We start from the raw sequence: 26689 nt of genomic DNA on the forward strand, positions 1-26689 counted from the left end.
TGGGCAGGTTATCTAACCTTTCTTGGCTTCATTTTCCTCATCCTTAAAGTAATATGAGCAAGTTACTCAACCTTCTTTTCCCTTAACTATGTCTCTATAAGATTAAATATAGTTTTCCAGGAGGAATAAATGAGGAAATAAAGTAAAACACTTGGAATAATGCCTACACATTGTAAATACTTAATAAATGTTACTTACTGTTATCTCCATTTTCTACATGAAGACCATCTGGTTCAACAGATAAGCACATGCAAGAAATGGATATGCAGCATATCTTATACTAATTTATTTTATATTAAAATGAAATGAATTTAAATTTTCTTTAAATGCTTTTGCAGAATTGCATTTCAGAGTTCAAGAAATAGAGCAGTAGATAATACTGAAAAAGACATTTATTGCTTGTCAAAACACAGCCACTTTGGAGCTCAGAGCTCTTATCTTTACCACATCCCTTCAAATTTTAACATAACCCTTTAGGAATCTATGACCTCGACCATTGAACAACCACCTCTTTGGACTAAGGTTAAAGTGTATTTGCCACACGTTTTGATATCTGTGTATGCTCTGTCACTCAGACATGTCCAACTCTCTGCGACTCTGTGGACTGTAGCCTGCCAGACTCCTCTGTCCATGGAATTTTCCAGGCAAGAATTCTGGAATGGGGTGCCATTTCCTACTCCAGGGGATCTTTCCAACCCAGGGATTGAACCTGTATCTCTTGTGTCTCCTGCATTGGCAAGTGGATTCTTTATCACTAGCACTACCTCTTTTGATATCATCAGTGAACTAGAAATGATTTTTATCTATTAAACTTAGTAATTGATTTGATGATAGAAAACACTTACTTTGGACCCCAATTAAAAGAATATTATCCCCTAGCAAAGAATTCTATAATTCTTATAAGTAGATCCATATTACAAAAAAAATTAGAATCAATAGCTGTATTTTTCATTACATCAGCAAAATAGTTGTATAAATTTGTTTTCTTTATTACATTGTGTCTTCATAACATCCCTAATTTTGCCTTTTGGTCTACAAAGCCTAAAATACTATCAGATACCTAACAGAAAAACTTTGCTAACTCTTGGTCTAAGACATTATTGGGACTCTATTTTGTATGAGAAAATGGCTTTTTGACCATTAAGAAGGTATACATTTTGAACTATATATTTCTAATAGTGGTTATGAATTGCCTCTGTTAATCAGATTTCATTTTTATCTAAAATATATACTATTTAGCCTTGGGATTTGAAAATATTTATTGGAGTTTATGTTAAGCTAGCCACCCTGGTGGCTCAAAAGGTAAAGAATCTGCCTGCAATGCAGAAGAACTGAGTTCGATCCCTGGGTCGGCAAGATCCCCTGGAGAAGGGTATGGCAACCCATTCTAGTATCCTTGCCTGGAGAATTCCATGGACAGTGGAACCTGGCAGGCTGCAGTCCAAGGATCACAAAGAGTCAGGCACAACTGAGCAACTATCACCACCACAGCAAATATCTTTGTAATATTAGCCTGATACTGTGACCTTGTCAACCTTTCTGAATTAGCAGAAGGAGCCTGAAGAAGTTATAAGGGGTTCCTGCTCCCTCTTTCCCAAATAGCACAGAAATATGTTTTTCTTCTGTAAAAATCCAGGAGGCATTTTTGGATTTAGTAAGTCAAAAGATTAGGCAATTTAAAACTGTTTTTGCAACTGAATTTCCTTTTTCTCAGTGGTTAATTTCCTGTAAATTTATTTTAACTCTGTAAAACTATTAAAATTTTTGTTATTTTCCCTCCGGCTTTTAAATGTTAATGTGTGTTTTTTAACCTGCCTCATTGAGTATTAACTATTTCTTTAACCTTGTATTTTGTGGTTGTTCTTGCCCGAATATCTTACACATTAAATATTCAAATGTCTCTTTATTCTATCTTCGCCTTCCTAAATACACTTTTGTCTTAATTGTATACAGAAAAAGTCTTTACACAAAGCATTCAAATCACAGAATTTGAGAAACAGTTTATTTGATGTTTATAAAATAGAATTTGATGTCAGACTGGAATACTGATTGCTACTTTGCCAGTTACTAAAAACTGAACAAATATCTGTGAGCCCCAGTTTTTGTAATTATCTATGAGAGAGAAAAATAGCTTCTAACTCAGAAAACTGTCTTGAGAAGTAAAGGAACTGAGATATCACAAAGTGATGAGCCCAGTGTTTAGAACCAGATACTATTTAATAATACTTTCCCTTATAGCTCAGTCGGTAAAGAATCTGCCTGCAATGCAAGAGAACCCAGGTACGATTCCTGGATAGGGAAGATCCCCTGGAGAAGGAAATGGCAACCCACTCCAGTATTCTTGCCTGCCACATCTCATGGACAGAGGAGCCTGGCAGGCTACAGTCCATGGGGTCACAAGAGTTGGACACGGCCTAGTGACTAAACCACCATTACTTAATGAATATAGCTACATTACTACTGAGAACTGGGAAGGATTTGTTGTTCAACTTGTCTAATCTCAACCTTTTATAATGGAGAAAAACTAAGGCCAGAAAATCTCAGTGACATATCCAAATTACAACATAATTTGTAACAAATTATTACAGTGGAAAACCAGCTTCACCTCTTCAAAAAAAGTATTATGGGGCATAATTATCATGAAACTAACGGTACCATCTTCTCTCTTTTGTCCTCAATCTTTTCTCTACTCTTAAAATACACCTTTCCCAGAGTTTCCCAGGGCTTAGCACTAGGAGTTATTTGATCATTATAATAGTTAATAGAAATATCAAAGCTATTCTAACAATACAAAATATTTTAGAAATGTTCACTGCTGAGTAGTGGTAGTAATGATGAAAATCATTATACTGCCCTTTATTTAATAAGCACCTAGCTCAATGCTGGGTATTATGCTGTTAGTTTGACTGAAACCATCTTATCTTCATGGTAATCATGAAAAGTAAGCATTCTTATCCCCATACATATATGCAATATTAAACTGGAAAAAAAAAAAAACCCCTTATGTAATGAATTTTGTACCTGGCTGAGACATAACAATTAGAGCAGCCTGCTGAGATGCAAGCTCTTTCAATTTCTCAAGGCCATTTCTTTGGAAAATGAGCCTAAATTCTTGTTACCTCTGTGGGGCTGTCCAAGAAAACATTTTGGTGCCCCCTAGAGGTGATCAGGAATGTACACTTGTCAAATGCCAGGGAATGAGACACTGAAGCCAATTCAGCAGGTGCTACCTATCATTCATTGCTGCCTGCTTTTCCAAACTTAGGTGGCTCAGATGCAGTCATGGAGAAGTTCTAGAGACTGGTGATTCTCCAGCTTCAGTGAGTATCAAAACCACTTGAAGGCTTGTTAGAACTCAGGTTTATGGTATCTACCCCCAGAGTTTCTGACTCTACCCTGAGGTGGGGCCTAAAACTGTGTAACTATTAATATAATCCTTGGTGTTTCTGATGCTGTTAGTCCAGAGACCACACTCTGAAAACCACTGCCCTAGATAATCATCTCAGAGTTTAAACTAGCTCCAAAACTAGCTAGAGTTTAAACTAGCTCCAAAAGCTGGCCCACTTTTAGTAACTGGGCACTGGTAACTATGGATCCTAGTTCTTCCCTGCTCCGAACAGATGATGCAAACAGATTTAGCAGAGAGATGTGAGTATCTCCTGGATGAGAGTGACAGCTTCTGATGAACTATAGATTCCTTGATCCCTGGAAATTCTAGAACTCTTTAGGTTGGGTATAGGAGAACCTGTTTAGGTATGAGTTCAGGGAACTCAGTTCTCGTTTCATCTGCACCAGGTAATCAGAACTGGCTGAAGACAAACTTTCTGAACACAAATAAAATCGCAACCATTTAGAATTATACTGTGGTTCTTAACTCTATCAAATAGCTTGGAACATAGGAGGCATGAAACAAATTTTAATTCTTAATTTCCATGCTGTTAACTTTTGATATTTACATTTCTAATACAAAAATATGAGAAAAAATATGTAATTTACCTGAACACAATATGCAAAAATGGAAAATAGTACCATTAAATCCACAGAATTGTGTCATGAATTCAATCAATGCTATTGCTGTTATCTAACTCTGTTTTTACTCATATTTACTTATTTTGCATCAATTCTGCTTTATTATTCCTTTTCCCCATATATCCCAATTTCACAAAATTTTTCTCCATAGAAAATGTAAATTGAGAGGATGTTTTCTTATTTTTGTTTTTGTTTCGTTTTTGTCTTTTTTTTTTTTTTACTGTATGAGTGTTTAAGTGTTTAAATTGTTTTCTAAATCATGCTAGCAACTGGGTTTTTTTTTTTTTTTTAAGGTAATGGGGGACTTGAATGTTGACTTTAGTGGATTGCTGTTGTTGTTCAGTCATTAAGCCATGTCTGACTCTGCAACCTCATTGACTGAAGCGCGCCAGGCTTCTCTGTCCTTCACTATCTCCTGAAATTTGCTTAAACTCATGTCCACTGAGTCGGTAATGCTATCTAACCATCTCATCCTCTTCCACTCTGTCTCCTTTTGCCTTCAGTCTTTCCAATGAGTTGTCAGGTGGCCAAAGTATTAGAACTTCCACTTCAGCATTAGTCCTTCCAACAAATATTCATGGTTGATTTCCTTTAGGATTGACTGATCTGATCTCCTTGCAGTCCAAGGGACTTTCAAGAGTCTTCTCCAGCACCACTATTTGAAAGCATCAGTTCTTCAGCATTCAGCCTTCTTTATGGTCCAACTCTCATATCTGTACATGACTACTGGAAAAACCACAACTTTGACTATATGCATTTTTGTTGACAAAATGGTCTTTGCTTTTTAATATGCTGTCTAGGTTTGTCATAACTTTCATTCCAAGAAGCCAGTGTCTTTTAATTTCATGGCTGCAGTCACTAACTGCAGTGATTTTGGAGCCCAGGAAAAGAAAATCTGTCATTGCTTGTGTTTAAACAAGGTCAGGCCTTATGGTGACCTCATATGATAATAAGAGGCACCACAGAAGGCTTTCTTCAGGATAGGTGTAACAGAGTCAAAGAGAAGTTCAGAATTCAGTTGGGAGCAATGTAGTCTAGCCTCCAAAAATATCCTGCAATAGTACTAATATTTTTTTGAATAAAAATCTGGTTACTCATGTATAAATTGCGCTTTTCCCTGAAAAAGTTGATGACACAAAGAAATTAATATGCCATATCTCTCAGGAATTCCTTGTAGTCTTCCTTTTTTCCTTGATGAAATCCACTGGATGTATCTTTTTACTCAAATTTGCATCAAATTAAAAAATATATTTCTGTAGGCATGTTGCTATAAGTGGTATTTTTGGCTCTTTTTTTGGTTTTACACAGAATGGAAAGTGAGCCAGGGAAAGAATCAAACTTGAACTCATACCTATGACTTGCATTGTGCAATGATATAAATAACATTACTTGTGAATATTTGGAATGCAAGATACATTTTTGCAATTAAAATACAGAGCCATGATTCTGTGTGGTGGGTGAAAGTGAACATAAATACTCATATCTTGTTGCTGACAGGGCATCAAAGTTGTGGAATTAAGTTAACTAGTGTGGGAGTAAACATATTTCAACCATATAATTTACTATTACAGACTAAAGAAAATTCCCTGGGGGTCATGTGCGGGGAGGCACAGAAGAGTCCTTCATCAATGATACATACTTATTCTTTATCTCATTTTCCTTGCAGAAAAAAATGTGACTATGGTGTTTACTTTTTCCTTCTTAAGGAAGTTACATAACAGACCTTTATGCTAAAATCTAGAAGGACAAATGAGTTAATGAATGTTAAATGCTTTTGAAATATTTAAACGAACAGATGAATATGAATTTGTGGCATTAAAATGACCAATCCAGGGTTCCAATTCAGCTATCTAATGGGTACCCTGTCTTTGGCCATGCCCTCAAAATGGCTTTAAGTTTTTCAGGGCAAGCAAAATGACATAGGTAGAGGCAGCTATTTTGCAAAGATATTTTGGAAAACCTAAGTAGGAGAAAAGCTAAATTTCAAGTTAAGGATACTCTTGTGTTAAAGAAATTGATGAATTTTCAGGGGACCTCCTGTGTGTCGGGTATACTGTTAGATGAAGGAAATAGAAAAATGAATTGAATGGGTCCTCTCGCATTCAAGGGTGTGAGATTGGCATTAGGCTGGGGGCTTGCACAGATTCCTGTGTAAGCGGTCTAAGGTGGACTGGGACCAAGAAGAAGGAGGTGAGTCGTTTTAAATTCAAGCAAAATTGTCGACTCATTCAGATGTCATCTCAAACCAATGGTGACAGTTTTTGCTTAGGGCGGCGAAGGGGCGGAGTGGGAAGCGGGAGAGTGGTAGCAGTTGCCAGACACACATCACACTAAAAAGACAAGACGAAACAAGGAAATTCTCTTCCAAAACAGTGGGGAAAAAATATCCAGAACTCCCTGAAATAAAGGAAACCTTCTGGTTACAACGTGCGTTGCTAGGGATTTATTTTTTCCCCTCCTTTTCTAAGAGAGTAAAATCTCACAGATATATTGAAGCCCTTGGAGTTTTGTGAGCGAAGTGTGTACTCAAGACGGCAACTGAGCACGGTGTTAAGTACGTGACTACAAAGAAAGGGTTAAACGGAAGGGGGTGGCTCGGAGATGGGGAAGGCTGGCGAAAAGGTTCACAAGCACCATTTTCCAACTTACAAAAACTCTGAACTTTTAAGCACCCAAAAATAAACATGTGTGTGTCTGTGAGCTAAAGCAGATTTATTTCGGTATATATATATTTTAATCATAATGTCTCTGTTTCTCTCTCAGTGCTTTAAACACTGAGCAGTTCCTCTTAGGATCGCGTGGCAAAAGCTGCAGCAAGGCATCGGCTGCGCTATTTACGAGCAGCGTTCAAAGCAGCCCTCTTGTCCTCCACCCACTGCAAACGACTGTCTTCGAGCCTGGGTTACCTCTGGGGCTCTAGAACTCGGAGCGGGGGAATCCTCCTTCCATCGCCAAACTTCTGCTAGGGCGTAAGAGCGAGGGGGCGAGCCGGAGTGCGCGGGAACGCGCCGCCCGCCGCCGCCTCCGCCCGGCGCTGGCAACCCTGGCCTCACCTCTGCCGGGCGAGGTGCAGGATCCCCGCGCTCAGCCAGTGGGCGGCGCCGGGCCGCGCGGGGCGGGGCCGAGGGGGGGGGTGGGGGCTCCGCCGGGTATATAAAGCCGGCCCCGGCTTAACTTCTGACTTGGGGTTATTTATTTGGGGAGTACGCGGACGGCGGAGGCTGGTGGCGGTGGCGGCGGCTGCTGCTGCCGCAGACGGTGGTTAAAAAAGGCGGCAGGGAGCGGCGGCGAGTGATGGGAGCGCCGTGGCTCCCGGGCGCAGGCGGGATCTGCCGAGCTTTCCGGGCAAGGCGGGAGCGCTGAGGAGAAAAGGGAGCGTCCGGGGGCCCGCGGCCAGCTCCAGAAGCGCGGGCCGGGTTTTTGTTCGGCTGCGCTGAGCGCCAGGCAGCCCGAGCCAACAACTCCAGTTACAACAACAACCCACCTTCCCGCAGCCGAGCTAGACAAGGGGTGCTGCGTCCGTCCTATTGTTTAGACACTTGCCAGGAGCTCGGGAGTCAACAGAGCCACCGAGTCCCCGCTCCCTACCGCCGCCTTCCCTCTTCCTCACTTCCCTCCCCCAGAAAGGGGCGCGGAAAGCCACCTGGAGAAGGGAAGGTGCTGGAAGGAGACGGGCTGCTCCAGACTGCGGCCGCCAAGTCAGGTGCAGCTCCCGGATTCGGGCGGCGTCGCGACGTCGGCGGGAGGACTCCCACCGTAGCTGTGGGGACTGGATTCAAAACCTGGGAAAAGTTCCTGCACTTTGAGAAGAAGGGCCCACTTGTGGGCGGCTGTCGGGGGGAGACCGAGGGGCTGCGCCCCGCCCCCCCTCCAGGAGGCTGCTCTTGTTTCTTCCACCTTTGCCATCAGGTGTCTGCTGCGGAGCCGCGGCGTATCCGGGAGACGCGAGGGGCTGACACACGCACGCACACAGGACTGCAGTTCAGCTGCCTCCAGGGGTCTCCTCGGATTAGCAGATCCTACCGACCTAACTGCCATCTCTCTGCCCTCCGGAACACCCCGGGAGGACCTGGGAGGCGGACACCTCCAGCTTGGCCTTTCCACACTCTTTCTGGCCGGCCTGCCAGCCATTCCCTACTCAGTCTTAGCAGGAGCTCTCATCCTCAACTTGGCCTCTTGGATTTCCTCTGCCGTGGTCGTGACTAGTGGATGTTCCTGCCTGCTGTGGCGGTTCGATTGCCCTTTTGTGTTTTCTGCTTGACCTCGGGGAAGGCCCTCGTGCGGAGCGTCTCCAAGGACGCCGGGCGGGAGGCGGAATTGCCCAGACATCCTTTAGCGAAGCGCATGTGACGGGGACCGGCTGGGGCTGCGGAGGAGCTGCAGGCCAGAGGGGGAGGCCGCGTGAGTGAGTCACGCCAGGAGCCCCGCAGCGCGGTTCCGCGCCCCCTCCAGGCTGCGCGCCAGCCCTGTGCGCCCCCGCGCGCCATGTCCAGTCGTCCAGTGTGCTTCGCTCCAGGCCCGCGGGGCTCCTGCGCCTTTTAGTTTCGGAGAGCCCACTTTGATCGAGGCCACCATTCCTACTGAGCCTCCTCTTTCTGTCTTCTACAGTCCCCACTGGAATTGGATTTGCAGAGGGGGTCGGTGGAATCGGATCACCTCAGTTCCACGCTCAACTGGCCCCTGCATCTTGACGATCTTCATCAGCCGTTGCAAGCTTCAGGTCTCTTACAGCCAAGTTGATATTTGCCAGACAGACGACGCGCGATCCGATCCTCGCTGCTCTGGGGTCTCCCTGTAGCTTTGGCCAGGCCAATTGATCTTCTGGACCGAAAGTTGCCCAAGGAGCGCCTGCCCTGCAGGAGGAGAAGGGCGAGGGGAGCTGAGAGGCGTGTACCTGTGTCGGCTCTACTGCCTTGAATATTACTTCTGTATTATTTTGTACACGTTATCTGGACACTCTGGGTAGCTAGCCTCGAGCCAGGCACTGGGCCTCAGGCACCGCGCGGTTGGAGCAGAGGAACGAGCTAAAGAGAAACCCCTGGGGCCGGCGAGCTAGGAGGCGGCGGGGGAAGATGCACGGCGTCGGCTGGCAGACGCTCTCCCTGTCTCTGGGGTTAGTGCTCGCGATCCTGAACGAGGTGGCGCCGCAAGCGTGTCCGGCGCAGTGCTCCTGCTCCGGGAGCACAGTGGACTGTCACGGGCTGGCGTTGCGCAGTGTGCCCAGGAATATCCCCCGCAACACCGAGAGATTGTGAGTATGGGCTCATTCTCCCCCTTGGCCCTCCCTCCCATCGGGATCGCGCAGCCCCTGTATCTAGACTGGAGGGACCCCAAGGTACAGGGACTTGTGCCTGGGGCAGCCCCCACTAGCTTTCCTCAACGCGCATCCTAGGCTTGAACTCTCTGGGAGGGCGCTGCCCAAGGAGGGGCGGGCCCGCTGACTACTGCGCTTGGTCCCTTCCTCCCGCTCTCGTCCCGCCACTCGCAGCCCTTTGCAGGCTGGTTCTCTGAGGCTGGGGAGGCGGGGAGATGAGGGAAGAGGAGTTGAGTATGCCCGGGGCAAGGGAGACGCGACTTTGTTCCTTGGACTCCGTAAACTGAGTCACCTTGCGGTTGGAAACTCTCGCGGGTCGGTTCAGGGCTCAGTTCCGGCTCTTGTCACCGCGGGGTGGCGCGATGAGGGGGGTTGAGGGGAAGGGGGTACTCAAATGAGAGAAACCTCTGCTCCTGGGCTTTGTGTCGCCCTCCTGGGGACGGAGGGAGAGGAGATGGGGTCTGGGGAGGCTGATCCCGCCCGGGGGCGCTTCCGCAGGCCACGTAAAGAAGGATGCCCCAGGATAGCGGCCGCGTGCAGCTCCCAGCTACTCTTCCCCCGCCTGCCACTTCCCGGGGGAGGAGGCGGCGGCGGAGAGCCCCAAGGGACGTGTCGGAGGCAGGGAGATTCCAGAGGCCAACCGCGCGTCCCATCGACTAAGCGAAGTTGGGGCGGGCTGTCCAAACCAGGAGCGGTCAAGGCGGGTCTGTCCGCTTTGGTAACCCCGCGGCCCTCGGCTGCCCCCTCCGGCCCTTCCTGCTGAGCCCCAGTGCCCCCTTTCCACCTTTCTGGCAGTTTCTGCGTCTCTGCGCGTGTCAGCAGCTTCTTTTCCTTCCTCTCCTTTCTTCGCGCTCTGCTGCCCGCAGACATCCCCGCCTCCCTGTCTCGGCGAGTCCCTAATGAAGAAGTAATAGCAGAATGGGTGATGACGGTCCACGCGCTGCTTGTGGGGCGCTTTCCGAGTTCAGGGAAGTGACGCGTGGAGGCCGTTTTCTTTGTGAACGTCGAGGCTGCTGCCCCGGCGTCCGGGGCGCGCTTCCCTCGCTGTTGCGCGTGGGCCGGGCGGGGCGAGGAGGACCTGGGCGACCCTCCCAGGCTGCGCTCCCCGGGCCTCTGCGCCCGAGGCTGTGAGGGTGGAGGGCAGCGGAGGGGACCCGCTTGGACTCGCACGCCTCCACCCGCGCGGCTCACAGCGCTTCGAGTCGATCTTATCCAACCCATTTCCCTCTCTCTCAGTTTAAAGTCGAGCCACTTCTTTCCCATGCAAATGGCTCCCCCATCCCGAGCCTCAGTGAGTCGACCCCTACTCGGTTTCTTCCCTCCTTCCCAGGCCCGCAGCGCTGGGCACGTTGCGGCCCTAGCGAAGGTGTCTTGTCAAAAATGTGATCTACCAAGTTTGTGTGGGATGGGGGCTTTAGGACTCAGATTATGTCAGATAATTCGAAAAGGGAACAAACAATTCGATGGTGCTTTGCTCAGCACGGAAAATGGTTTGGGGAGAAGGCAATGCAAAACTCTTGTCTTAGCGCTTGTCATTTCATGCTATTCGGAATGGTTTAAAGTTTAAGCACTAACACGTCTTATTCAACAAAAAGGAAATGCATTTGGGGAAAAAATAAATATAGCAACTGAGTTTTAGGTACTTGAAAAAAATTTACCCCTATGAGGGATTTATAAAGAATTTTCGAAAATAGTTTACTCAGTGGCGGCTTATAAAATTATATTATTGACAACATAAGCACATTAAATGTAGACCCCAAACATGCTGTTTTAAAGTCAAGGTAAGGTTTTCTTCCCTGAAGGGGAGAACATTCAAACCGCAGCAAAGCCTGGTTTTGCTTGAAATGATTGAAACCAGGGCAAGTTTAGATCTTGACCTAAGATGCCAGAAAAGGGGGTTGTGACTCTCAAGGAAACTGTGGTGCTGAAATCTGGACCAAAATGTCAGGGTCTGAATACTATTTCCATTATTGCCCTTGCTGGTAGTTTTCACTTTACAGTTCGCAGCGGGGTTTTCTGAGCTGCAAATGAAGAGTTTAGTTTTCATACAAACAGAATTGTTGGAAGGTAAATGCCTATAAATGCCAGTCTCTGAAGTGCAGTTCTTTTGATGACATTTTAACTTTATTCTTTGCCTTAGGAAGGTTAGCCAGGGTGCCACCTAAGGATAGGGGTCTGAATTTTTAAAATTTCTCCCTGAATAATATTAGAAAATTGTTCGTTTAACTTCCTGAAGGAAACTTTTGGGGAGTGTTCATAACAGTTATAGTAAATAGCAGAGTGTCTGTGAAATTAATATACACCTCCTTATAAAAACAAAAATGAAAAGCACTCCCATACACACACAAGAGAACTCTTGATAACAGAATCACTTCATTTTCTTGTCATATTCGGGTAAGCATAGACTCTGTAAACTTGTTAAGAATCATTTTAAAATTTTTCTTTCACAGAAGACTTCCTTCTCCTTCCCTCTCTTTTACTTTGCAAACTAATAATTGGAACTGATCTTTTATCTCTCAGTTCTTATTTAGTGTATATTTTTCTTTAACTAGATAGTGATAGAAATTAAGTGGAACTTTCATTTTCTTACTTGTTGTCTCTTAGGGATTTGAATGGAAATAACATCACAAGGATTACCAAGACAGATTTTGCTGGTCTTCGACACCTAAGAGTTCTGTAAGTATGTTCTTCTGTGTTTTGGAGAATTATCATGTTTTTTAAGGTTGTGGATTTTGAATCATTACTGATCTCAGGTTTAAAAACTGTCTCAATGACAGAAACATAAAATTTTACCAGGCCTTGGTTTCCTTTCTGTTTATCAGTGTACTACAATTTTTAATAAAAATGTAGACTTTTAAGTTTAGGTACAGGCCATAAAATAGTATTATGGAAATGACCTCAAATATTTGCTGTAACAACCCTAAGTGCTTACGCATATAAAAATGTAGCATAATTGCTTTCACAATATGAGTAATGTGAGACATTTGATATACTTTTAGGATTTGAGATTAACTAGAAAGAATTTAAGTGGGTCTGCATTTTATTATTGCTAATATAAAAATGTTCAGACTTTTCTAGCAATCAACACATATAAATATTTTCTAACATTAAAATAAAACAATCCAGGTTTTGCAGAGTTTTTAGTGGGAAATGCTTCACACTAAAATATTTTGAATTGGTAATATTTTGAATTGTCTCTTATATCTATTAACTTTGCAGCTTTTATAAAATTGTTGCAATGTGATTACTTCTTTGGGTGTTAAGTTGTGAGTGAACCATCATTTGAGATTCAGTGTAATGTAAAACTTTTTTTCTTACAAATTTTTAATTAAATTTAATATTTATATTGCAGTGAACATATTCTTTTGATCATTGTGTGTTCACTGTTTGTTTAAAAAAAAAAACATTTTGCCCTTGATGAATTCTTCCCATTTCTGACATATATCCATCAGTGAATTGAAGTCTATATGTGATGAATTGTTGTATGTTGATTCTTTCAGTAAAGAACTCACTTGAAAACAAGCCATGAAAATTGTAGTATCATGGGTTACTCCTCAAGATATACTGTAGTTTAAGGTTCAGGATTCTGACTAAATTTTGTGAGAAACTGAATTAGTATTTTTGATGAAAGTTTTGTGATGAGGATACTATTTTCCGTCCCTGACTCTTTTCATATATATCATTGTTAGATTTTGTATTGAATCTCAAACCAGAGCAGTATTTAACTTTGTAAATGGACAAGTGTTCAGTTGCTAAATTGAAACTTTTTCAAATAATGAGTGCTAACATTAAGACCCCTGTTATACTTTGCATTTCAGTCAGCTTATGGAGAATAAGATTACCACCATTGAAAGGGGAGCATTCCAGGATCTTAAAGAACTGGAGAGACTGTGAGTATTTTCAATTCCAAATTTATGACGATATAACTATATTTTTAATAATACTTGCATTTCAAGGACCATGTCTTTAATTTCTGTAAATTTACAAAAACAAGAGGTTGAATTAGTGATTTTTAAACTAATTTAAAATTAGAAATTATCGAATTTTTGCATAATTAGTACTAATTTGTGATAAAGTTCAAAAACAGACTTACTTCCTGACGCATTTACTTCCTTGATAACCATTGCTTTGGTACTTAGAGATGTATGTTTTTCCTTATTGTTCATCTAGTTTGTTTTATTTGCTTATGGGAGGAAAAGTGGTGGTTTTATTTGCATTAATGGGGCATTATAAAACAAAGTTTTGCTGATAATTATTTTAGTTCCCATAATGTTGCTATGTGTGTCGTTAATGGCATTGGAAGAAATATTTAAAGTTCTTAATGTTATAAAGATTTGCTTTCTGATATTTAACACTTGTGGTGAATATTTATTTCATTATTTTATAGTAGCTTTCTAAATATTCTTTTTGCTGGAAAAAGCATTTAAGGATAAATGAAAGTAAGAATTACTTTATCATAGCATGTCATTTAACATCAATTGTTGTTTCTCCAAGAAGATCAAATGTGAACTTCAGAATTTAAAATTTTTTTTTTATTTCAGACACAAAATCTTATGGATTGATATATATTACTTGAGAACCATTATTATTTTAGGCCTATGTGTATATGTACAAAAAACAGAAGCCTCTGTCTGAAATAATTAGGATAAAATACACAATTTGTAACTTGAAATATGAATTATATATCTCCATATGTCTTGATAATTCAAGTTTAGTAGCTTTGCACTTCTAAGGCCAAATAATGGCTCTATTAAAAGTAGCAACAATTATTTTAAAAGTTTCCTTGTCTGTTTTAAGAGGCACTTTAGGTAAAAATAAAAATTTTATTTAAAATAGTGAGATATGAAGTTCATTTTGGGTATAGCACATACTCAGATCCACTGGGCCCTAGTATAAAAATTCAGTATAATTGTACATAAAAAAATGACTTGTTAACTTCTAAGTTATCAGTAAATAGAAGCTACACTTATAATTAAAGTTAAATACAGATATATCTAATTTACTTATAAAAATTTTTTCCATGAACAATATTACAATAAAGGAATGTTTTTGTGGGATTCAAAATAAATGTAAAGTCACTACTTAAAGCTGGTTTTGGGAAGGAAATAAAGATAAGGTAAACATTTGGTTACGTTTATAACAAAGTTCATAAGTTCATAATCTATCTCAGTATATAAAAATACTCTGAAAATATTTATTTTTTGATCTCTTTTGTGACTACCTGTGACTACCTAACTACTAGTGAGTACTTGACAAATTTATTTTTAATTCATCCATTGAAACTAAGCATTAATATAATTTAAATGTTTGTTAAGATGAAGAGATAATTTAAAATTATCATTTAAACATTAATAGTTTTTTCATCAATAACATATTTATTCATTTATATGTGTGTGTGTTTAGGATTTATATATACATGTGAGATATATATGTATGTATATTTATGGTTTTTTTCCTTGAACATCTTTGACCTTGAAGGATTCTCAGTGGCTTTTCCTGAAGTCTCTATTTGGTTTATTTTGTAGTTTTAAGTATTTTCAGAAACACTGAAACAAAACAAACTTTTTCATTATTTTTCAAGCCACTTTGGAGTATCATTTGAACTTTCATTTTGAAAAAATTAACTTTTCCTAAAATTAACCAGATACCTTATGATCTGAAATTCGATTAAAGTTGTAAGTAGGTGCTGTTTTTTGACTCTGACTTCCCTTGGGAGTATCACTTCATCTCAGAACAATTTTCTGTTCTGTGAAGATGCAGTAAGATATTTCAGAGTGGGAGGAGGGTTTGTAATTTTGAATGAAAACTAATATATATGCAGGACTTCTTTAAATCACCCCAGCTGTTGGCTGAGAGCAAATATTTCATATTTGTGAGGAAAAGCTGAGAAAATTCCTTTTGTTTACAACTGCCAAGTCCATCTGATGGAAACACATTGTTATCTGACAGCCAATTCATCTCCTTGGGACTCTGGAATTTAAAACCATTTCTTAGGAACACTTTTCAAATATTTATTTTTTTAAAATACATTAAATGGCAAACAGTTTTGCTAAAGAATGCATTCAGGTTATTGTGAAGTAAACTTTTATATTTGTTCAGTATATTAATTAAAAAATAAAAATTTAAAAAGCTACCCAGAGAGTTCTATAATCAAATTACTATGGCATCATAATGATATAATTATTGCATACATTTTTATTGTAGTAGGTGATGTCATTAACATCGCACAGATTGCTTCCCCTCCCAATAGTTATAACAGACAATGTAATAAATGGGAAGTAACCAGTGAATTAACTTTTAAATAGTTATATCTTATGTTAACTTATATGTTTTTGGCACCTTGAATCTGAAGTTTAAATTCAAACTCCAAATTATGAAAAGGTCTATAAATGCAAGTTTATATTGTAAATAACATTTACACTACATATATGTATCTAGCAACTTAACTTTCATTCTTTGTGTAAAGAACAAAAATAAAAACATTAACTTTATTTGTGTGCAATTTATGGTTTTAAGTTTGTTTTCCATTTTAAAATGATAAAATAAAAACAATTCCAAATGGTATTTTGTGAATATTTAATAAGTTTTTTCTTTTTATTTTTTGTTGATAGAGTTTTAACTTGATCTAGAGAAGGAAGACATCTGAGAACAGAAGATAAGAGCTGTTCCTTTTAGAAATCCGACTTTTAATCTCTAAGAAACAGGGTCATTTTATCAAATTGAGTTTTAGTATAGGATAAAAAAATTATTATTGTTAAATCAAAACATTATTAGGTACAAAAGAAACACATTTTTTTTTTCCATTTCAAAGAATTGATGGAACTCAAGGTTTTATCAGTCAAAATACCAAGAACTAGATGGGAATTAAAATCATCTGTCTCTCCCTCTTTCCTTATCTTTTTTCCTTTCCTCTCTCGATGCCTCACTGCCTCTCACTCACTTCTTTGTATTGTATAGAAAACAACATCAGATGATATGATGATCAGACTGTGGTTATGAGTCATCATAAAAAGAATGTTTTAATCACACCTACACACTGTGAGCACACAGTACATCCACTTTTGACAGCTTCCTACTATGCACTTTGACCTAACATGTGCCCTGGCATATTCCCGTGGGTGCTCTGTGTTGCTAGTAGTACTTGCTTATCTGGGATGAGAATGAAGCCGTGAGAATGTGCCTGATGTAGATTGCATTACAGGTCTCATATTGTTTAATCAAATGTTCAAATGAAAGCTGATATAGTTAAGTGACTAGATAGTCAATGGAAGTTAATTAAGGGAAAACAAAGAAGCTATAGTGACGAATTGGAGCATTTAAGAATTATACTTCATTATAGTTCATAGAAGATACCTGTGTGTATCTGCAATAAAGTCTCCATACAAAATTATTAATTCAAAGTATTTCTTGGCTAGTGGGTAATGTGTTAGAAGGCTGAAAAAAAATCACACTGGGACCCATGACTTTTCTCTGCAGGTGAAAAGTTCCATTATTCACTTATGTCTTACGGGATTATGCTAAAGTAATTAAAGTTCTCTTTTATGGCATTTTAGAGAGACCCAGGCCACTTTGGAGCTTCCCAAGTGGCACTAGTGGTAAAGAACCCATCTGTCAGTGCAGGAGACATGAGAGATTCAGATTTGATCCCTGAGTCGGAAAAATACCTGAAGGAGGGCATGGCAGACCATTCCAGTACTCTTGCCTGGAGAAGCCCATGGACAGAGGAGCTTGGCAGACTACAGCCCATAGTGTTGCAAAGAGTCAGACATGACTGAAACGACTTAGCAGGCATGCATGCAGGCCGCTTCAGTATTTCACTGCTGTAAAACAGCTGCTTTTATACGTTCCTTGACAACACAAATGCAAGAGTATGAGAAAGGTTTTGAAATTTTTTTTAAGTTTGTCCAAGAAAATGGTAGGGCATTTTGCCCTAAATGCAATGAAACACTCATAATGCAAAATAAAATTCATATATGCCTACATTAGATTAATGAGAACCAGTAGCATACCATTGAAAACCTTGAATATTAGGTATTTCATTAACTTCATAGTATCTTACATGCTTACAATAACGAAACTGCACAAGTGATAAAGCCACAGGCTTGGGTTGTACTTTTGTTCCTATCAGTAAAGTGTAATGGCACTCTTAAGACAATATTTCTTTAAACATTCTAAGTTTTTGTATCTTTGGATTTCAGATTACCTTTTTGTTTTTTTACTAGCTATGTCATTTGATACTGATTTTTGCTTGAATAAAAGAGTCCTAAAATATTATTATTATGAAGCCATTGCAAAACCTGTTCATTTGTCTATTTTAGTTTCTACCAAGTAGATACAAAGAAAATAACTCAGTTTAGAAATGTCTTTACAACAGAGCCTAAGTTTGACTAGACACTTTACTCTCCCTAAAGGATACCTCAAAGGCACATGTATTTTTTGAAGGTGGCACTGAGTTATTTCTCCCTGGGTGTGCACACCATTTATAGGCATGTGACAGCCAGTGTGAAACTAAGGAACTCCAACACTCTAGAATTTTGGTTGCAGGTCGCTATACATTAGTTCAAGCAGAGAGTGTGTTGTGGAACAGATCTGAGGGAAGTCTCCCCTGAACCCTTGCTCATTAGGGATGCGGAGAATCCCTCTTCTAACTCATCCTACAGGTTTGTAGGCAGCACATAACACATTGTTTTTCTTGAAGTAACGGTACACAAACAGTGCTAATCTACTTGGAAATGAATGCAAGCTCATCACAATTTCTGGCACCTTTATACCTAAGTTTAAAGTCACTGCAGTTATTTTCTTGGAAAGTTTCTGTAAAGAACATCTCAAACTCGGTAAAGAAGCTCGGTATGTACATTGTAGGAGATAAATCATGCACCTTGATGCTCAAGTGTGAATCGCTTTATCTGTGATAGCCATTAAATGTCCAATTATTCTTGCCTGTTTATAAGTGATAGTGAACTATTTTAAATTGCATTTACTGACTATGGTCTTGGAAAGCTTTAATGCAAGTGCACTGTTGAAATTTAGCAGAATATTGAATCTGTCTGAGAGGGTTTCTCATACAAAGTTTTTTAATGGGCCTTGAAGTTGAACGGTGGTGAGAAGTTCTGTTTGCTCTTTGTGGAGCGTTTTATAAATTCTGCAGCAGCAATGCTGTTTATTTTTCCCACATCTGTTTTGGGCTCATCCTTTGTAACAGTGTTTGCTGGATGCTGTGGCCTTTATATCTCCCCTGAAATGAGTAGTTTAGTTTGCACTGTTACAATGTATTTGTGGAAGCAACCAATGTCAAATATTTTACATTGAACTCCTGTCTTTCATTCCTGTTGGATACCCTGCTGCTTGAATTATGCCTTCTAAACTGAATTTTACAACTTAACATGGGATGAGAGACTTTTGTGCATGAACTTTACATATACTGCTCTTGCCTGTTTCAGAGCAATTTATATCTGCTGGACTGGAAGGAATGTTGGTTAAAACATTTTCAGAGTGAGAGTTTGGTAACAGTTTGGATTTGGTTTTAATGCACTTGGAATTTTTACTTTAAGGTAACATCAGCAGAAAATTACTTGTTTTCTTGGCAGTGTCCATCTCCCCTGAATGCAGGTGGGACTCCCTCTCTCAGCTGCTGTTCTCCTCATTGTAGATAACCTAGCCTCCCCTTGGTGAAAACACCTTGTAATTTTATATGCTATTGCCTGGTGTCCTATGGAACGTTGGCAAATACTCGCCAGTTTTACTGTTGATTGTGCTTTTTAAACAGATACAATCTCTTCTCCTTACCTTTAAAACATTACATGAGAGTAAATACTTGATTTCCATTCCATTGTGAGATCTTGATCAAATTGTCTTAATCTTTGAAAACTGCATTTTTGGTCATCATTAAAGGAAACAGTTATTATATCTCATAGTAATGGTATGTGGTTTCAGTAAGATAATGCACGTATTTTCACAAAATGCTTGATGCAGAGTTGGAACTTTTTATTATTACAAATTTCAACATCTCCTTTCCTGTTTTTCAGAAGCTGAGTTTTGGAAATACTTTATCTTCTTGAGCTAATAAAATGTGTCTATAATAAATCTGACTTTTAAATATCCATATTTACTATCATTTTCCTTCTGATTTTCTTCTTATAGCATATAGTCAATAGAAGAGATGTGAAGAAAGTGCAAAGCCTTCTCCAAATTTTTTTTCAGAGTATTTATCATAATCGCTCTGAACATATAGAGACTATCAAGAAGTAAGAGGAGTGAAGAGGAAGCAACTTTTTATTAATAAATTTTTATCTCTTACCATGGAGCATAAAGGGTGAAAATACTGATACTGCCGAAAATATAAAGTTTATCTAATACTAGCTAAATGTTAAAAATATTTGCTTTAAAAATGTTAGCATAAAAGACAAATGGAAATTTACCCAAGAAGAAGACATTTATGTATGAGAAACAGGAGATTGTAAATGATAGACTTTTAAAGGCAGTGTTCATCAAATACTTGTTTCGAATCACGTGCATTGTAAATATATTACATTTACAGTGATAGGTAAATATGAGACTTTCTTATTAGCTTCGGTAAAATCGTTTTCATGTTACAATTTGGATTGGGGTGAAGGTTGCAAATGTTAATTGGATTGAGGAGGAAGTTGAAAGGAGACCTCCAACCTTTAGCAATGGATAAGTAACAGGAGTGGGTGGCAGATAATAATTTGAAACAAACCTTGTCAATAATGCCCTTCAAGTTGAGCTGTTAAGAATCTGCGTTTCAGAGGCCTGTGGTTTTTAGTATGGTCCAGAAAGATCATTCATCTCCCTGAAGGCCACCCAGAGGAAATGGTTGCTGGGATCTTTCTCATCTTTTCCCTAAGGAATGTGTCTCAGAGACTCATTACACACCTTTCTGAAACCACGAATTTCCATCCGGAGAATTTTTAGTCCTGAGATCCTATGGGCAGATTCCATCTAGTTAGTGATGACATAGGAGCCGAATATCACTGAATCTCTGTTAGGTGTCCTTGGACACGATTGAGTATCCTTGCTGGAACAGTTAGTAATTGACCCACCTGATCTGCTTAATGCTGCTAATTTTTGTTGGCTCCATAAACCTCCTCTGAGATGCCCTTAATTCACTACTGCTGTTTATCTGTTCTTGGACTATCAGATTTTAACTTCTTTAATACATTTGCATTAGAATTATTCTTATGATGCTTTTCAAGCTACTAAGAAGTATTTTGTAGTATTGGAAGAAGCCAGGTTACTTTTTCTCCAGCTCTGTTTAGAAATTATTATGCACCTTGATAGTCTTTAACATAATTTTGTATTTTAAAAAATACTCTTTAGTTTAAAGATTTAATTCCTGGTCATTGTACAAAGGAACTCTGCTTTAATTTTATTTTTTTTTTCCTTTATTGAATATTTTAGAAGAGTTTCACTCTGTATTGTAATATTTGCATTTCTATTTATTCTTGGTACTGATGGAAGAGGGAATAGAAGACTAGGAACCAAAAATGTATTGATATTCTTTTTAAAAAAGTGCAGTCATACTGTTTTTCTATGCATGTTATCACTTCACCTGTTTTCTACCTTTTTTTATATGACATTACCTTGCTTGATACACATGGTTGGTTTAGACACATTAAGATCATTTATAATAATTTTCATGATATAGTGATAAATTACTTGAATTTTAAGAAAAATATGTTATACATATTTTCATTTTTATTTCAACTTTAGGTATTTTAAATAGATCTTTAAAATAGTGCACTGACTAGAAAGCTAGTTTCTTCTTAAATAAAGCTTGATATTTTATTTCCAGGTGATTCATTCATAGATATTTAAGAAGTGAGCTATGTAAAACTATGTTTTGCCCCAACCCAACCCCCCCCCCCAAAAAAAAAGAAAGATTGCTGAAAAGGAAAGTTGAGGATTACATTATTTTGAGTAATTGTTTAGGAATATTTAGATTGTGTCTCTTTGAAAGGAGTGATTCAGGGGGTATGTTTTGGAGTCAGCCCTCCTGAATTTAGATTCTAGCTCTACTTTCTATGAGCTCTGTGCCTCCCTCCAAAATAGCAGTGACAGTGGCACCCACCTACTTATGGGGTAGAATGAATGTGACCTTCTCAGAACAGTGACTGTCACCTAGTAAGTTTAGTATGTATGAGCTGTTATTTGGAGAATGAATTAAGAATCTCTAAAGAATATGAAAAAAAAAATGAGAAAAGACACTGCTTGCACTCTACCTGAATTGCCTTCTTTCTTACAATATCTGAAATTGTGTGGACCCATTAATGTGTAATCTAGTGGCAGCTCTCAGTCACTTGGATATCTGAATTTGTTTCAACATATTGAATTCCTTCCAGTTTCTAGATTATGTTGAGAAAGGCATGACAGGGGGAAGTTAAAGGAAAGAAGGCAGTTGCTCTATAGGGCTCATGAAAGCAGGTTTGGTGGTGGGACTTTGATTATCTGGAGAGGGGCATAAAACCTAAGGCAGGTACCTTAGAAAACATGTCTGGAGAAAGTTGGCTGAACATAAAATGCACATGCTAGGGTTTTCCCAAACTATATCAAAACGCAGAGAGTAGTTTGTTTTAATTCAGCATTTCCTAAGAACCTAGTAAGTGCCAAGGAAGAGGGAAGGAAATATGAATACATAGATATAGTCTTTACAGGGTTTCCCCATCGGGTGGCTCAGCGGTAAAGAACCACCTGCAATTCAGGAGCTGCAGGTTTGATCCCTGGGTTTAGTACTCTTTCCTGGAGAATCCCATGGACAGGGGAGCCTGGCAGGCTAAAGTCCATGGGGTCGCAAAGAGATGGACATGACTGAAGCGACTTAGCACACAGAACGTAGTCTTTATGCTTGAAGAGCTTACAGTGTAGTGGGACTCAGACATTTATGTGAGTAAATGTTTTGAGTAATATAGTGTGAGGGACTCTTGCTTATCAAATACTAGAGGCAAATGCAGACACAGACAAGGGAGGAACCAACTTTATCTAGGAGAATCGGGGGAATTACACAGAAGATGTTAGAAAGGACCCTTTGGAGAAAAGGGAAAACTCCATACAGAGAGTTGCCTCTGTGAGGGCTGGGGACCTGAACAAACGTCGTCCTTTTGGTTAGAGAATCATGGACGATGTTTGTTCTCCAGTGGTTTGGATCAGATTATGAAAGCGCATCTCTGTCATTTTAAAAATTGGGATTGCCTCTCTGGAAAATGGGGAGTCTTTCCTAAAAAAATTCTCATTACCGCTGTTGTGAATATTTGTAATTATTTTTTCAGACATAAATATAACAAGATCGTAATTAAATAATAGTTTATTGAAAGTGTATAATAGTAGACTCTGGGAATACTCGTACCTTAGAATTATGTCTGGCAAAGAAAAAAATAAAAGCTTTTGATTTCACTTTACATTAATCTTGTTGTGTGCTTTATTCATCAAAAAAAAATAGTGTAAGTGAAAAGTCTACCTTTTCACTACTGATTTTATGATTTTACCTCTGATTGTCTCAATATACATTTTTGTGAGCTATATACATTTTATTAAGTTCTGGTGATTTATCCATAGATGACTAACCTCTTAATAATATGAGTTATATTGTCCGACTCTTTGCGACCCCACGGACTGTAGCCTACCAGGCTCTTCCATCCATGGGATTTTCTAGGCAAGAGTACTGGAGTAGATTGCCGTTTTCTTCTCCAAAAAATGGTAAGCATAATGATCATTGCCTCATGGCATTTTAGACTTGGAAGAAATTCTGAGGTTTGCTTGGTCCAACTTTTAACCTAATGCAGAATTTTTATTACTTTGTTGCAGGGAAAAAATGCACAGCCTCTGCTTAAATAATGTAGATAATAATAATAATAAAATAAGAGTTGAAAGCTTCCTAAGGCTGTTCATTTCTTAACATCTTTTATACTTACAAAGATCTTCCTTATAATCATTTATCAATGTTTTGTTAAAAGTTAAAATTACTAGCACCATTTCTACCCTCTAGAGACTAATGAGTGCAATTTCACTCCCATCTGATGACCATTTGAATGCATTATCGTTTAAAAGAGGGTAAGATTGATATGCCCTCTTTTCCTGTCCCCTTAACATTTATCTTTAAGACAAGAAACACCTCAAGTATCTTCAGTGTGACATTACTTTCTGGATGTCTTTACTCTCCTCTAGAACTATTGTGTTAGGCACTCAGTTATATCCGACTCTTTGAGACTCCGTTAACTGTAGCCTATCAGGCTACTCTGTCCAAGGGATTCTCCAGGGGAGAACACAGAGTGGGTTGCCATTCCCTTCTCCAGGGAATCTTCCAGACCCAGGGGTCAAACCTGGGTCTTCTTCATCGCAGGCAGATTCTTTACTGGCTGAACCGCCAGGGAAGCCCAGCAACTTATAAATCATTTAAATGTGCATTTTACATCATCTTGTCTTCATTTTATTTAAAGTTGGAAAAAGAGAGGATATACATTTATTTTGACTGAAATGTTAAGTTGTACACTTAAAATGAATGGGATTGGGAAATTCGTACATTGGGGCTAGAATTTGCCACTCTTCTGTAAGTGTTCATAGTTTGAAAGAACTTAGTTATATACTGCGCACGTGCTGAGTTGCTTCAGTCATGTCTGACTCTGTGCAACCGCATGGACAATAGGTCGCCAGGCTCCTGGGCTTAAATTGAGTTAGGATTGCAATAAAATTCTTTTCTAAAATATTTAAAACATCCCAATATCAGTTAAACATTTTTAGGAAAAACATTACTTAAACATTTTTGCCCTCACTGTTAATTATAACTCAGCCTTATTCAGTTGAGAGTAAAGAACTATGGATTGCAGTTTTCTTCTGATTTTGCCTAGAGGGACAAATCATGCTGACGCTTTCTCATAAGTTTTTGTGAAACTAAATGGAAAGGTTAAAAAAATTGAAATTTCTGTCTCCCTTCGGTGACTTGGCTAAAGATTTAGGTCATTTGGGACAGAATATGAATAATTTTAGGACACCATTTAATACAGTATTTCTGCTGTATGTTGAACTCGCTAAACGTACATACTCGCTAAATGAGTCCACAAGCCTTTTTCATTGCGTCTGTGCTGGTTGACTGATGTTGCAAGGGTTGTGGATATAGAGTTTAGGCCCCAGTAACCATCATCTGAGTAAGCACAATGGAAAATTGCTTTAAAGAATCTTGTAACAAAAGGTGTAACCAACTTTTGATTTGTAATGCTTGAATTCTCTTGAATGTTATTTCGTTCTTTCTGAAATACAGGATGAGGCATGACACTACCCAATCACAGTCTCATTGTTGGGTACTTACTATGTAACATATGCTTTGTTTTTGTTTTTCTCAAAAGGCGTTTAAACAGAAATCACCTTCAGCTGTTTCCTGAGTTGCTGTTTCTTGGGACTTCGAAGCTATACAGGCTGTAAGTAGACAGAAATAGTTATTGTTGCTCTGTGTAGTACCTTGCGTTTTATTAAATGCATTTTGGATCTGTTTCCTTGTGCTTTCCTGGAATCTATTCACCAGTAGATTAATGGATTAAAAGTTTGTCTTTCTTTTTTTCAAACTTATGATTGATTTTCCAGTGGTTCCAGTTCTTGTATTTGGTTAGCATTTACTGTTTCGTGTATGTGTTATTGCAGTTGTATTATTCTCTTTTGGTCTTGATGGGGAGATTTACCTAACTTCTTTATGGAAACTTTTGATTAAGTTCTGAAGGGAAAGAGCGCCACTGTGCTTCCTTCTCAGAGGAACTTGGAAGTGTGTTCTTGTAAAGTTGGGATTCTTAACGTCTGCCTTTTCATATTGTTTCTATACTCGAGTAGTCTTTATTAGTCTGGAAATACTATTATAAAGTATTTATAGAGGACTGTAAATTTCCTCTTAAATTTTCCTTTTAAAGCCAGGATTCCAAACTCCGCGATATGAATGACTGTAGAGGGTTTCATATCAAATATGTCATCGACTGTTAATGGAAGTATTTCTTTGGAAGAAGTGTAATGTGGATTTTAGGCAGAATCAGTTTTTTCCTCCCTGGAATGCTTGTTCAGTGACCGAATGTGCAGTGGTGAAAACACACTTTTGACAGCTCTTACAAGTAGGTTTTTAGCCATATGAATGATTTTGTACAGATAAGCTGCAAAGTGTTGGGGAAATTAATAGCAATGGTTATCAATGTTCACAGATGTTGTGAAAAATCACTGGGATATACAGAATAAATTGCTTAGCTTGGCTTCCACCTGGATGGTTGCAAAGTGCCACATGTGGAGCCTGTGGGGAAAGTGAGGAGACTGCTTTTCCGACCTTGACTTTGTAGCCGAAGCTTTGTAACCTACTAGTTGAGTATTGTTATCAATTCCGGAAGTAGGAAGGATCTTTTCCCACAGCCCTCCCCCACATTGTATCTCTGTTAGGATCTCTGTTAGGGCCTCCTGACACCTTGGCTCACTGTGGAGAGAATTTTCCCAGCAGGCAGAGGTAGAGCCAGTTACACACCAGGTCTTGTCTCTAGAGTCTGAGTTTCCTGATGCTATTCCTGTAAGGATAGCCAAAGTCGCCTAGCAGTATTTCTCTTCTGCTTTGTGTTCCCTGCTGATTAATTGGCTCAATTTAGATAAATTTAAAAGAATCAAATAAGGAAACCTGGAGACTGCCTTTTTAACAAGAATTCTCTAAAGACTATTTTTACAAAAGACACTGGATATAAGCTGTTATGAACATTATGTGTATGAATATAAATTAATATTTATATTTAATTATTTATACTTAGTTTCCAAGAATGGCTACAGAAGTGGTTTTAATGGTATTCTACTTTCTTCCTTAACTTTTTTTTTGATTGTAGGGATGTTGAAGAATTGATTTCAAAGCTAGTATACAATGAGTGCTATTAAATTAATTTACTGCTATGCTAACAATGTGCATATAAAACAGTCCACATTGTCTAGGAAATTGTCTGTTTTCTATGTGGCTGTGAAAATACAATTTAAATGGAATGATTGTTATAGCTAGAATTAAAATTATTAAGCTGAAGAGGGGGAAATGTAGGAAATCACTTTAACACTGTCCCTGAGAAACTAGAATGTTTGATTTTTAGTTGGAAAGTATTTGGATTAATTTTATTTGGGTGGTATAATCTAGTGCAGAATCCCCTATCAGCAGATCATGTTCTGTTTAGCATTTGCCTCCTTTGACAGTACCATGTAGTGGGCCAAGGTGTTTTCACTTACATTATATTATGATTTTATAACCTTATGAAGTTACTTATTGAAAGAAGACAACTTGATATCCTTAAGTGAATGAAAGAAACAGAACCCATGAAACTCTAAGGCAACATCTTCTAGTGA

The 26689-nt window shown here is 39.2% G+C and overlaps 1 protein-coding gene across 4 annotated transcripts in view; it reads left to right on the plus strand.

The window, feature by feature from the left end:
* Positions 1-7208: 7208 nt before the first annotated feature.
* The window catches only part of SLIT2 (slit guidance ligand 2), a 403430-nt gene continuing 383949 nt past the window's right edge, over positions 7209-26689 (plus strand). For all 4 annotated transcript variants that reach the window (XM_060417558.1, XM_004009724.5, XM_060417559.1 and 1 more), the window contains exons 1-4: positions 7209-9280; positions 11948-12019; positions 13162-13233; positions 24697-24768. In XM_060417558.1, the coding sequence (XP_060273541.1) occupies positions 9102-9280; positions 11948-12019; positions 13162-13233; positions 24697-24768 (395 nt within the window). In that variant the 5' untranslated portion in view covers positions 7209-9101. The remainder of the gene's footprint in view (positions 9281-11947; positions 12020-13161; positions 13234-24696; positions 24769-26689) is intronic.

Source organism: Ovis aries, chromosome 6 (assembly GCF_016772045.2).
Source record: "Ovis aries strain OAR_USU_Benz2616 breed Rambouillet chromosome 6, ARS-UI_Ramb_v3.0, whole genome shotgun sequence".
NCBI lineage: Eukaryota > Metazoa > Chordata > Mammalia > Artiodactyla > Bovidae > Ovis > Ovis aries.